The sequence below is a fragment of the Pteropus alecto genome, unplaced genomic scaffold (genome assembly GCF_000325575.1).
Source record: "Pteropus alecto unplaced genomic scaffold, ASM32557v1 scaffold43, whole genome shotgun sequence".
NCBI lineage: Eukaryota > Metazoa > Chordata > Mammalia > Chiroptera > Pteropodidae > Pteropus > Pteropus alecto.
Genome location: NW_006435764.1, coordinates 6,236,035 through 6,249,449, shown reverse-complemented (window position 1 = coordinate 6,249,449; position 13,415 = coordinate 6,236,035). Strand labels below are relative to the sequence as shown.

Here is a 13,415-nt window from a genome sequence, read left to right as displayed (position 1 = left end):
CTCTCACTCTGAGGCTCTTTCTCTGCCTCCTTCAGTATCTTGCAGTCTCTGGCTCCTGATTTCTTTCAAGTCCTCATCCCCGTCCCCCCTCTGTCCTCCTCAGACCTTGGTGTGTCCTCAGCCACCACAGCCGTTGAACTGGGTCTGTTTACAGTCCTGTGCTTGCCTTCCCACCCCCCACCCCCACCACCAAGGCTGCACGCCACCTGCAAGCGGGGGCTGCGTCCCATCTACCTCTGAGTCCTCAGGGCCTAGCACGGGACCTGACGCCTAGTAGGATGTTAATAAAGGTTTGTCGAATGCACTTGACCCCACTTTTTCACTCTTGTCACTTGTTTCTCTGTCCCTTTCACCATGTCCCCTACTTCCTGAGACACTAGGGTTCCTTTTCTTCGGGTCTCTGTGGTTATTTCTCTTCCTTTATCTAGATCCCCTAATATGGAACTTTGACTTGCTCTTCATAAAGACCTTGGTTCGTTCCTTATCCTGTCCCTGGAAACCGCCCTGCCTCCTTGCCAAGATATGTTTGGGATTATTTCCGATTCTTCGCTACTTGGATTCTGCGTCAACCTCCCCGTTCCCTCTTGTCCCTCAAATTTGAACTCACCCTTGCCTCAAGCGAGTCAGATTCTCCCTACCTCTACCCTTCCTCTTCTCTTCTCCCTCATTCCCAGACTGGACCCCGGCCTCGCAGCCTTCCCGGCTTAGCTCTGCCCTCTCCAAATCCAGCCAGGCCCACTTTGGTCCCGCCCCAAGCCACGCCTTCTTGTAGACTCGCCCCGCCCACAGCCAGAAGCCTCTCTGCTTAGCCCCGCCCCAGATGCAGGCAGTGCTCCTATCAGAGGCCGCCCTGCCCGCCCCGCCCCTCCCACCACACCTCTGTGTACCCAGAGTGCCTACCTGCCGGGTACCTCTCATTGACTGGCCAGCTGTCCACCTGCAGGGTGGCATTGCCACCGCTTCGAGTGAAGCGCACCACGTGGTATTTGCCGTCGCTCACGATGGCGTTGGGCTCATCGATGGTAATGTCATCCGTGCCCACATTAAAGATCACCCCCACGGTGCCCTGGTCCTGAGGACAGGAAGGTCGAGGTCAGCGACCAGGAAGGAGCAACCCTTTAACTCCTTCTAGAATTCTACCTGTGACCACCACCGGCCCAGCTCCACAGCACTTCACAACTTTACGCGGCACCTCTCCCCCGGTCAGGCCTTTATTGGACCCTCTCACTTGCCCAAAGAGGTGAGTAGGCTCACCCCTCCCTCATATGCAGGCAAGGGAGAAACCCGAGGCTCAGAGAGGTCAGGGAAGCCATGTAGGGTGCAAAGCCTGCACCCAGAGCACTTCCACTAACCACACTTGCCTCTTGCCTTTGGTTTGTTCAGAATATTCACAAATTTTTACAGGGCTCCTACTCTGTTCAAGGGCCACTGAGCCCAGGCCTCAGACCGGGTGACCAGGACCACGCTGGGGACCAGTGGGAGCACAGAGGGCAGAGGTCTCCCTAAGGTACAACCAACAAAGAATTCCCCAGAAGCCCACTCCGTGTCTGGGGAAGGTCTAACCTCTGCTCTCCCCACCATCCCCTGGGTGCTCCCCACCATTCCCTGGGTGCTGCCCACCAACCCCGGCCTCCTGTCCCCTGCGTGCTCAGCACTGAGCAGGTCCCTTGGGGGCTCCCGCACCAGGGCATCAGCCCACCTCCCCTGGCGGCTCCTCTGGCCCCGTGTAGCTCAGACCTGAGTGTGGGGAAGGAGTTGGGGAGCGTCTGAACTGCATGTTTTAGAGGGTGACGGGTATGGAAAGAGATCAGGGAGACAAGCCATGTTGGACTTAGTAAGGAAAGGTGAGCATGGGTGTGTAGGGTAGAGGATGGGGCTGGGAGCTGGAAAGAGACAGCAGGGGACAGAGTGTGACACAGGCCTAGAGAAGGGAAGTAGTCAGTGTGAGCAAACTCTCGGACCCAGGCCCCAGGTTCCACACAGGACCTGTAGCGAGAACCCTGCAGAGGCCACCCAGGATCCAGGCCAGGAAGTTACACTGATGGTGCCAGAATGAGAAGGAGAACTTCACTGAACCCCTAAAACATGCCAGGCCCCCTCAGGTACTATACAAGCAGGTTTTCTTCATCCCCACAGCAACCCTCTGAGAAAGCTTACAGCATCCCCATTTTATTGAGGAGGAAACTGAGGCTCAGTGAGGTTAAGGGACATCCCCAAATCTCACAGCTCATATAAAAGGAACTCCAGATTTGAACCGTAGTTGGTCTGACTCCAAAGCCAGCGTTCTCTCGCCCTTACCCACTAGTCTGGGGAGACACTGACTCAAATCGCTGGGTGTGGGCAGGTGACGTAAGAGGCTACTGAGGCCAACCGACCTATGAAACCGAAGATGTCTGAAGAAGTCAGAGGAAGGCCCACGAGGCTCTAAACCAGGCCCCTATTCCATTCCCCTGCCCTTCCCAGCAGCCCTCCTAATAAACTCAGCCCCCCGTGTCCCCACACCTCCTCCCACACAAGGCAGACACTGGCACAGGTTCCCTCAGGCCCCTGAACACACAGTCACAGGGACCCAGATCGTCCAGAACACATTGCACTCCTGGGGTCTTCCTGAAAGACTGCTCTCACCTGGCCCGAGCATGAGGAACCATTCAGCTGCCACCTCCTGCGTCCAGTGGCACTAGGGGTGGGGACAGGGTAGCTCACAGATGGGGCAGGGATTGGGATTTCGAGTTAGGGGGCAGGCGTGCCGCCGTGGCTCGCTTGGAAACCGATGCCCTAGCCCTTCCCCACTTGCGAGTCCAGTTCTCCCCCAACTAGAATCTGGGAAAGGCCGCCCTCCCCCCCACACCCCCACGCACACGCACACAGTCATCCGTGCTGCAGCATCTCTCCTTCTCAGATGCAGTAGAGCAGGGAAACTGAGGCTGGGCTCACCTAAGAAAAGGTACTAGCAAGCCCCACCCATCTACCTCCCACAACTGACAACATCCCGGGGAGATCATCTGCTCCCACGCACGTGAGGGGAACGGCGATGCTCCCCGGTACTATTGTTAGTGATAGCATCACCCAGAATAGCGCCAGCCCCTTGGCCGCCTCCGAGGGTTTCTCCCCACGAGGCTCAGCTGGGCAGTGAAGGCGGTCAAGGAGCAGATGCAGCCGGGGAGCCGGGCGGGCAGAGGGCCAGCCGGGGCGGCTGGGAGACAGGACACCTGGGTTTCCTAGGAGGCAGCAGAGCTCAGAGCCGTGCACTCCGGGGGAGAGGCAGCTCCCCAGAGCTGCTCCCGACGTGAAGTCAGTTGTCACTTCTGTTAAAGTCATTAATTCCTAATTCCCCAATTACCTCATTAGGCGGCGGTGGGGAGAACGCGGCCGCTCCTACAGCAAATAATTATGGGAGTCAAAATTAATTTGGCAAAGTGGAGCGACGCTTTATTAGAAACGTCAAATTGCTTTTTTCTTATTTTGCTGCCGCCTCCCCACTCTCTGAGAGCTGCTAATGACGCTGCGGTGGGAGCTGATGTGTCACCAGGGGAGGAGGGGGCTCGGGGCTGCCCCCAAGGGGCTGCAGCCCATCTGGTGCCAACTCTCCCCTAACAGCTGTCCTGTCTCGTGGCTCCCACACTTCCTCCAGGGCCCCCCACCCTAATCGGGCACCCCCTCCTCCCTGCCCTCTGCAGCACTAGGTGCCAGGCCTTCTTCCTCCATAATCCTGCACCAGGCGAGGCCTGTGGGCACCTCTGGGAGAGGAAAGAAGGCGCCCTCTTCTCCCTGCATCCTGATCCCCCTGTACTCTCTCCTTAGCACTAGGGGAACCCTGTCCCCTAAACCGACAGGCGCAGAGACGCACAGATCGACATTAGCTAACACGGGGTATCAGCTGACACCGAGTGCTTCCTAAGGGCCGGGGGGTGTCATAAGTGCTTTATACACATCATCTCATTTTAACCTCCCAGCATCCCCCCTGTCCACCACGCCACTACGCACATGAGGAAACAGCCTGGAGAGGTGGGGTGACTTCACAAAGACAGAGGAAGGAAGTGGCAGAGTTGGGACCCAAACCCTGGCCCCCTGTTCCAAAGCCATGCGTAGCCCCTCGTGACTGGGGAGCGAGAACAGGAGCCCTCGCTCACGGGGCGGGGGGGGGACGACACGGGAACACAGTCCCACGTGGCCCTCATGGTCGGGAGACGGAAACAATAGCAAACACCCCTCTGCGGGAAACACGAATACAGAGCGACACGCCTGACCCGAGGCCACAAGACACCGCCTCTCTCGTTACCCGCCATGGGCCCCCGCAGTCACACCATAACTCCCGACACAGTCACCCCGGCCCACACTGTCACTCAGGGATTCGTGCTATCTGCAGCCTCGCTGTCTCCTAGAAGACACTCCGTCCGTCTCGCTCGCACGGGCGCGGAACGCCTGGGCCCTCTCCCCAGGCTACTCTCCCCCCCGCTCCCTGCCCGTTCTCCGCCGCCCTTACACTCCAGCTCCGCTCCGTCCACGAGACACCTCTCCTCACACCTCCTTCCTTCACTCCCTGGTGCTGGGGGAACGGTGTACCCTAAAAAGCTGTTGTGTAAGGTGGGGCCGGTAGCCACAGTCCCGATCGGATGGGGAAGTGTCGGAGCCCAAACCAGCCTTCTCCTCTGGCTTCCTTGCTCCCTTCAAAGCCCAGGGACCCCTACCCAGACCTTTCCAGCACACAGAGCCTGGCCAGCCTGCTCAGCCCTCCCAGCTCAGGGGCCCTGGCCAGGGTCAGCAGGATGCAGGCAGGGAAAGGAGGCAGCTGTAAAGGGCTGTACGGGTGGAAACAGAGATTGAGGTCAGAGGCCCAGGTGTTAAAACTACGGGAAGGGGACAGAGGAGAGGCTAAGAGCACAAATGAGAAGGAGCAAAGCCAGAGGACAGGACCAGAGATGGGAAAAGGGCCGAGGAAGAAAAGGGGCTGCCTGAAGACGAGATTAAGGATAAAAACTGAGGAGAGGAGCCGCAGGTCTGGCAGGAGGCCCAGAGGAAGGCTCTGGGCAGGAACGGAGGCTGAGGAAGCGAACAGGCCCACGGAGGAGCTGGGCAGAGGAAGGCAGAGCTGGGTGAGACCTGAGGTCAGGGTGGGGATGCGGAGCTGGGCCGAGAGGTCAGAGAATAGTGAGCGCAGCCAGAAAGGCTGTAGGGTCAGAGGGCGGCTGGGAGGGCAGAGGTCATGGAAACAGAGATCAAGGACGGGGAAGAGGCAGGGGCAGGGTCTGAAGGCAAGGTGAAGAAGCAGGGATGGGCCGCCCGGAGGCAGGGAAGTCTAAGGAGGGGGCAGGAACAGGTGCAGAACACAGCGGGCTGCCCTAGGCCGTCCTGGAGTGAGCGGGCAGCGGCCCAGGGCAGTCATGCACGTGGGGACATTTCTGAAGGCTGCAGAATGGCCTGGAACACTCAGGGAGACCCTTGACTTCATTCAGAAAGGTCAGAAGACACAGACGGTCTCAAGGAGCGGGGAATGGGGGAGCTTCAAATCAGCAGGGTGACTCTTATGAAGCCTTATGAAGAACGGGTCTCAGGAGCAGAACTGCCAAGAGGAAACCCCAGGAATTGGGGAACAGAGGTTGTGGGGGTTCCACACAGGGAAAGATCGGAGGTACCGGATCCCTCGGCAATGAAGGAACTGACTGATTTGGGGTCGGAAGACAGGGCAGTCTGGGGCCGGGGCCCGGGGTCCTTACGATGTGCAGCTGCAGGTAGTCCCCGAGGCCGGAGGCGCTGTCCACCCGCACCAGCACGGCACTCCGCTGGTGCGTGCTGAAGCCCACGGCCAGGCGGTCCATCCTCGTGCTGGGCCGGTCATTGGGGGGCCACGTGTAGGTGATGAGTGCTCCCCCCTTCCCAAAGATGTACGTGGTCCCGGCTGCAGAGAGAAGGAAAGGGAGAAAGAGATGAGACATCAGGAGGTCAAGATCAGCAGGTCCTCGGCGCTGGGACAAGAGCCCTGGGTGCGGGGCTTTAGCTGGGAGGCCCACGGCAGCCACCGGGCCCCGCCATGCTGGGAAAAATGGCCAGGTGGGTGCCCAGGTGAAAGCCTGTGCACGCGCACCGACAGACGCAGCTGCCTCAACAGGAATTCTGGTTTTAATTACAGCAAAACAGAGACGTAACAGAGAGAGTGACCCAGAGATTGAGCCCAGAGAGAGGCTGCAAGGGGACCAAGAGGATCCTGCTGGGGTCAGGCAGGATCCGAGCGCCCTAGGCCTGATCGTCTGGACTTCTCCCAGGGCTGGCAGAGGTGACAGATCCAAGGTGTGTGCTTCTGTGGGGCCAGAGCTGCGCAGGGACCAAGGCGAAAGCAGCCCCAGGCGATGGCAGGAGGAGGAGCAGGGGCTGGTTCAGCTCTGACTCAGCCCACAGGTTGGCACCCCTCCAACACCTGCCCCCGCCCCTCCCAGGCCTCTGGAAATTACAGTCCCAGTTTCCCCAGGGCTCTCTGCTTCCACTCCCAACTAGGAGGCTGCCTTGGTCCCAAAACAGGGGGATCCTATAGCCCTGCCCAGAAAAGAACAGGTAGACATGGAGTGGTGGGGGGATTGAGATTGACAGCCAGAGGAGGAAGGAGGCAGAGACAGATGGACAGAGAGGGACAGAGAGAGGTGTAGGTGAGAGAAAGCAGGAGAGTGGGAGCCAGAGATGAAGGCTCCCTCTCCCTGCCCTCCCCCACCCCACCCTCTCTCCCCCTGTCTCCTCTTCTCCATCCGGCTTCCGGGGGCGGGTGTGAGGTCCCTAACGATCTCAGCCCCAAAATAAACCCCATTAGTCTCCATGTTCCCTCCTGCGGCTCACTAGGCTCCCTGGGGGCGGGGGGGCAGACTGATGGCTGGGGTGGGGGTGGAGGGCTGGTCACCCAGTTTCCAGGAAGGGAGGCTTGTTTAGAGGCCTAGAGGACCAGTACTCCGGGGCCTTCAGAGAAGGGAAGAGAACAATCTTGCATTCTTTGGAACATAAATGGGAGATGAGATTCATAAAGTGCTTAATTGAATAATTAGCCATAACGACTCCTCTCAAAGCACTTTTTTGGGGGAGAGTGTTCAGGGGAGGACTTATCCAGAGAGGAAGAGAGAGGCAGATGGGGCCTGGGAGCAAAAGCCTGGAGGAGGCCGGGAGAAAAGTGGGGCCTCGAAGGTGGGGCAGCTCGGGGTGGGGTGGAAACCTGGGGTCAGGGAGCTGGGAACCTGAGGGGGAGGGGAGGAGCACCTCAGGGGTCTCTCCCCTCGGGGGCTCACAAGTCCTGCTGTAGTTCGGGCAGTGTAGTTCAAGGATGGGGGCTCTAGCTCAGGAAGCTCCCAGGCCCCCAAAAGAGGGGACTCCTGAGAGCCCTGGAAGGAAGCACTGTCTGCAGACGCAGGGAGGAGCCAAGGGGAGAAGGACGTCGCCTGGATCCTGGAGTGGCCGTGAGGCCAGCAGAGGGCTGGGCTTAGGGGGAGCAGAAGCTATTCCCCAGAGCTCCTGTCATCTATGCCCTCCATCTCCCCGGGAAGGGCCAGAGCAGAGAGATGATCCCCCCGGGCCGGGCAAAGGTGAAAGAACCGCCTGGATGTCTAATAACTGACATCTGACATCTGGCCACAGTGCAAAAGCACCTCCGGCAGACAGGGGGAGCTTGGCTCTGCCCAGCGCAGACCCAGGTGTCTTCCTACCTGGGGCCCCCCCATAAGGCCCAGTGCCGAGGGCTGAGCCAGGATTAGGGTGGAAAGTTGGATGGGGGTGGGGTTAGCAGTGAGCACTCCCCCACCAGGGGTGGGCCACCTGCCTGGAAAGGGCGGGGCCTGAAGGCCAGGAGCAGGGTAGGCCTCAGCTGGTAGCAGTCTCTCCACTCCCAACACTGCAGCACTCTGAAAAATCGGCTGTTTCCATGGCAACTGTAATATCCAGGGTCCTCCCTTCCCCCTCCACTCACTCACAAACTACATGGCCAAATTTGGGGGGGTGGGATATCTAGTCCCAATGTATTGCTGTTTTAAAAATCAGTTGCTTACTAAGTAATTTGTACATCCAGGGTCCTCCCTTCCCCCTCCACTCACTCACAAACTACATGGCCAAATTTGGGGGGGGTGGGGAGGGCCAGGGGAGCTAAGATGCTGACCTTCCTCCACGCAGCCCCCTCCCTGCCTTCCTGACCACAGGCTGCTGCCTCTTCGCCCCCTGGGCTCCAGGGCCTCCCAGTCAGACAGAGAAGGGGCTATTGGATTTCCTGGTCACTCAGACCGGCAAAGTAAATGTCATCTACCTGGGGCCTGTCCCAAACCTCCCAGGTCTCGGGGAGAGGAGGCCCTTTCTCTTCACTTTCCCACCCAGGAACCCAGACAACAGCACATCGCCCTACAGAGAGCCCAGCCCAAGCCCGGGGAGGGCCTGAGATGCAGGCCGGCGAGATGCCCCATTGGGCAGCGAGGCCCCAGGGATCAGAGGCGTCGGCGGCGGCGCCCCACGCCCCACGGCACACACATCCCCAGTGACGCTCCCACAAGCCCCACACCGGCGCACAGGAGACGACGCACCCAGCTGCACACAAAGGCCCAGTGTGGAGAAGCAGGCACCCCGAGAGGAGATGCCAAGCGGCCGGGAAACATGGCGGTAAGCGCACGGAGACAGGCCGTGCGGGCGGCGAGGGCAGGGCCTGGCCCGCACCGGCCAGGACGGAGCGCACGTCCCCGCCCCCAAGGCCCAGTGCGCACGGGCTGCCCGCCCCTGCCGCCCCTTCCCCAGCCCGGGCCCTGCTCAGCCAGGCCTCCTCCGGGATTGATTATCCAGCTGTTCTCACACTGCAGCCAGTTTATTACGCGGGGCGGGCCTGTGAAAGCCTAAGGGCGTTTATTACTCTGTGGGGGGTTCGGGCGGAGAGACACTTCTTGGGCCGCAGAGGTGGAAGATGGATGGTTTATTGGACTGGGGCGGCGGTAATTACCCTGAGGAGACGTTTCTCTCCCCGGCCCCGCGCGGCCGCCAGAGGGCGCCGAGGGATGGGTGGGGAGCACAGCGGGCGGGGGGCGGGGCTCCGCCAAGTCCCTCCCAGGTCGGCCCCTCCCCAGATGGGCGCCCGCGAAGCTGTGCTCTGCCCTGGCTGCCCTACTCCTAGGGGAGGGCAGAGACAGGGAGCCCAGGCCTCTAAACCACATCTGTAACCTCTGAAAGGTTCCAGAAAGGGCTCGGGTGGCGTAGAGAGGGACCTAAGCCAAAGCCCAGAACGCTGCCCTAGGGCGGTCCAGACCGAGTTTTTTGACCTTCCCAGGAAAACGCTAGTGAGCCACATTGTGCATAACATTTCGGGGGGGTGAGGGAGGTTTGCACACCTCCGAAGCCCAAGAGAAGAGATCTCTGGCCCACCAACCAGAGGCCCAGGGCTGGCACCCAATACAGTTCGCTCGGTGCCTCCTAGACCCAGAAATTCACCGATCCAGTAAAACACTCCAAATGACCAAGAATCTTCCATACAGTTTCCACACACCTGCATTCTAGAAAGAACCAACCAACCATTAATAATAGTTAGCGAACCCAGACCCAAACAACATAATCATCCCACGTAAACACCCCATGGGGAAAGGCCCCTGTGGTGAAAACTATGAGGGCAGACCCTCCCTCTGCCCAGCTCCCTGCAGCATCAGAAGCCATGACAAAAATCTTCTGGTAGATCTAGAATCATGAGAGGATAAAATGTCCCACGCGATCTAGAAAAGCTGCGCTCCTCGGTGTCCGCAGCCCACCCCAGCTCTGGTACACAGACCCTCGCAACCGGGAAGGGTCTCCACAGATCCGATGCCTGGGCTCAGCTCTCTCCTGATCTAGAATCCCAGAACAGTATCCCCTCAATTCATAAGCCCGTGCTTGGCCGTGAACCATTCAGGTAGAAATCCAAGTTAGTACACCCACATCCAGAATCGAAATAAATGCCAGCCCCCTTTATAACCTGGAGGGATGAATCCAGAACCCCTGGAAGCTACTGACCCAGAACTGAGCTGGGATTGGCTTTGGAGGGTACCAGAAATAAAGGTCGAGGGCCGAAAAGCTCCTCAAGAACTCTCAAACCAAAATCGGGGTCGAGGACCAGGAGAGTGTCACCATCTCAGGCCATTTTTAGGACCCAGGTGTACTGATCTGCCTGTGCCCAGACCAACATCAAGTACAGGAGTGTCATGGGGGTCTGGTGAGTTGGTAGGGATATTATGTAACAGGACATTACGGGGGATGGAAGGGTAAATGGAAGGAAGAGTGAAGAGAAGGAGAGAAGGAAGGCAAGGAAAAAGGCAGCGAGACCCCAAGAAAAGGGGAGTAGAGGAGCAGGGGCAGAAAGACAGGCTCCCTCACACTGGAGGGTGCTAGGGAGATGTTGGGGCAGAGGAAAGGTCTCCCCAGACTTAGGAAGGTCTCCCACGCTGGCCTCACCCTCTAGCCGAGGATCTCAAGAGAAGCGTGTCCTTTCGCCTCCCCCGGTGGCCAAGGTGAGCGGAGGTAGGGTTCAGCCATGACAGGTGGCTTTCTCCCCACTCTTCTATCTGACCCTTCTCCTTCCTCTCCACCTCCGCTCAGTCTCCCACCATCACTGTCCTGAGCACCCTCCAGCTCCTCCTCTGCTTCTATGTGGCACTGGGCAGCCATTGGCGCTCTGGGGGCAGTTTTTCTCTCCTCTGCCCAGCAAGGGGGTGGCCATCTCCGAGGCAATCCCAACACACGCGTTCCATAAGTGCCCCCTTTCCTCCATTTTCTTTCCCTCCCACCCAGCTCGTAATGACCCAACCATGGCTCCTCCACCGAGCCTTCCTCTGGCACTCCAGCGCCCAGGCCCCTCCTTCCAATCTGCTCATCTTCCGGGGCCAGCGCCTCTCTCCTTTCCCGCCCCCTTTCACCAGCTCTCCTCCTCACCCTACAATGTTCTCCCCCGGTGTCCCTGGCTCCCCTTTCCTAGCTCGCCCCTTGGTGCCTCTCCTCATTGCCCAGGAAGACCATGTCCTCTTGGGCCCCTTTGGGAGCCACACTGGGCCTCGAGAGAGCCAGAGGGGACAATAAAGAGGAGGGAAGAAGGCGCAGAAGCCCAGGGAGCTTGTGGGGAGGAACGAAGTTAAGGTCAAGAGCAAGGTGCGGGGTGGGCAGCGGCACGAAGAGAAAGAGACGGAAGACGGCTGCGTGGAGAGGACCCCAGCTGGGACAGGGACGAGACGAGACAAGGCCATCCCGGGAAGAGAGAGGAAAGCAATGAGGAGGGGTCTGGCAAGGGCCACTCCTGGGAACTGGATGAAGAGAGCGTGGAGGCATAGAACACTAGACACAGATAGAGGAGGAGGAAAGCAAAGACTAGAAAAGGGATGGAAAGATGGGACGCGGTATGGAAGAACAAAGACACGGAGGCAAGGAGGGACAGATGAAGAACAATAACGGGGGGCAGAGATCAGTGCAGAAATGGGAGCCCGTGCGGGGCCTAGATGGGGCGCGATGAGGGCGCAGGCATGGAAGGCGAGGGAGAAACAAAAATGGAGTTAAAAAAAAAGGAGGAGGAGTGATGGACGAACGGAAATGGGAAGCGATGGAAGGGCAGAAGTCGCAGGCGACAAGGGCACAGAGGGAGCACCGGGGAAGGCACAGTGACTGGAGGTGACGGGAGTCGAGATGAAGGGTGACGGGAGCATGGACATGTCAGCGCACCAAGATGGCAGGTGATGCGACGGGAAGCGGTGGGAGGACGGAAATGGGAGGTGACGAGGGGCTGCGACGGAGGCCGAAGGTTAAGGGTGACGAAGTAGGAAAGTGGGAGGTGGTGGAGAGCTGAGATGGAGGTGACGAGTGGTACCGTGCGGGAGGTGAGAAAGGGGTAGCAGTGGAGGGAATGGGGTACCCCACGGAATGCGATGGCCAGGTACAGAGAGGGGACGTGATGAAGACGCGAGCATGGGAGGTGACGGGCGTCTCCGGGATGGGATGGGAAGTGACAGGAGCTCTGAGATGGAGTGTGAAGGAGGGGACCAAAGTGGGACGTGATGGAGTCTGACGTGGAAATTAAAAAAAAAATGGGAAGAGGAACACACGGGGGAGGTAATGGAGGGTACAGAGATTGGAAAGTATGGGGGTACAGTGATGGGGAGCGAGGGGGGCATGGAGAACATGGAGGACAGAGGTAGAAGGCGGCAGGTACAGAGTGGGAAGCAGTGGGAAGAGATGGCGGGCAGGGGATCTGAAGGGTCCGAGATATGAAGAGACGAGGGGCCTGAGCTGGGAGGTGAGGAAGGGCAGAAACGAGAAGCGACAGAGGTCAGAGATGGGAGGCGATGAGTCCGAGAGGGAAGGTGAGGCGGGTTTTGAGAGGGAAGGTTAAGAGGGGCCGAGATGAGGTGATAATAGTGAACAGTGGCAGAGGGCTGGCACGGGAGGTGACGAGGGCTGGCACGGGAGGCAAAGGGGAGACTGGAATGAGGGAAGTCAATTCCAGGCAACAGGGCTGCAGGGCTGAGACGTGCCGGAGAGCAGAGGTGGAGCTGGGCAGGGATGAAGGGGTGTGGGAAGGAGAGACTGGAGACTGAGGCCGGGGAATGATGGGACGGTGGAGCGGGCTGATTGTAGAGAGCTGGTGGCGGGGCAGCCATGGGGATGAGGAGGAAAGGGTGTCAGAGGGACACAGGTGGAACAGACAGATATGAAGAGGTGAAGGAGGAAGAGATGGGACAGGTCAGAGGCGGAGATGATGGACAGGACAGAGGTGGGGGGGCAAAGGAAGACGAGAAGATCATGGGGCACAGAGACTAGATCAGCAGCGGGAAGGCGCAGCGGCACTAGAGGTGGAGGGAGAGGTGGAGGGAGAGGTGGAGGTAGAGGTGGAGGTAGGGGTGGAGGGAGAGGTGGAGGTAGAGGTGGAGGCAGAGGTGGAGGGAGAGGTGGAGGTGAGCCAGATGAGGACACGAGGGGCAGAGATGGAGAAGGTGATGAGCCGAGCTGGAGAGGATGAAGGACGGAGATGGGGCGGTGACGGGGGGACTGGAACGCGAAGGCGATAACAAAGCAGAGATCAGGATGAGGAGGTGAAGGTGAGGCGAGGCAGGAAAGTGTTGAAGACAGGGATGAGGTGATAAAGGGATGGGGGGTGGGGGTGGTGATGGAGACACGAGGGTGGGGCCGAGAAGATGGGAGCCGAAGATGGGAGGTGAGGGGGCGCGGGCCGCAAGGCAGATGGGCTGGCCCTCAGCGCGCACAGGCTGGGGTGCGGCCCCCGGGGGCCAGGGCCGCGCGCCCCCGAGGCCTGGGGTCCGGCCGGCCGAGCGGCATCGGCAGCGCCACTTACCGTGCCCGCCGCGGGTGAGGAAGGGCATGCGGTTGATGGCGATGGGCACCGTGCCGTGCTTGCTGTGGAAGTGGTGGACGTGGTGGGTGGTGCTGAGGCTGGAGGAGACCCGGGC

At 59.5% G+C, this 13,415-nt stretch overlaps 1 protein-coding gene across 1 annotated transcript in view; it reads right to left on the bottom strand.

Moving 5' to 3' along the window:
- The window catches only part of NRXN2 (neurexin 2), a 93,349-nt gene that overhangs the window by 22,264 nt on the left and 57,670 nt on the right, over window positions 1-13,415 (bottom strand). The window contains exons 17-18 of the mRNA XM_006911330.1: window positions 5,715-5,896; window positions 901-1,072 (exon numbers count right to left, since the gene is read on the bottom strand). Coding sequence (XP_006911392.1) covers window positions 901-1,072; window positions 5,715-5,896 — 354 coding nt within the window. The remainder of the gene's footprint in view (window positions 1-900; window positions 1,073-5,714; window positions 5,897-13,415) is intronic.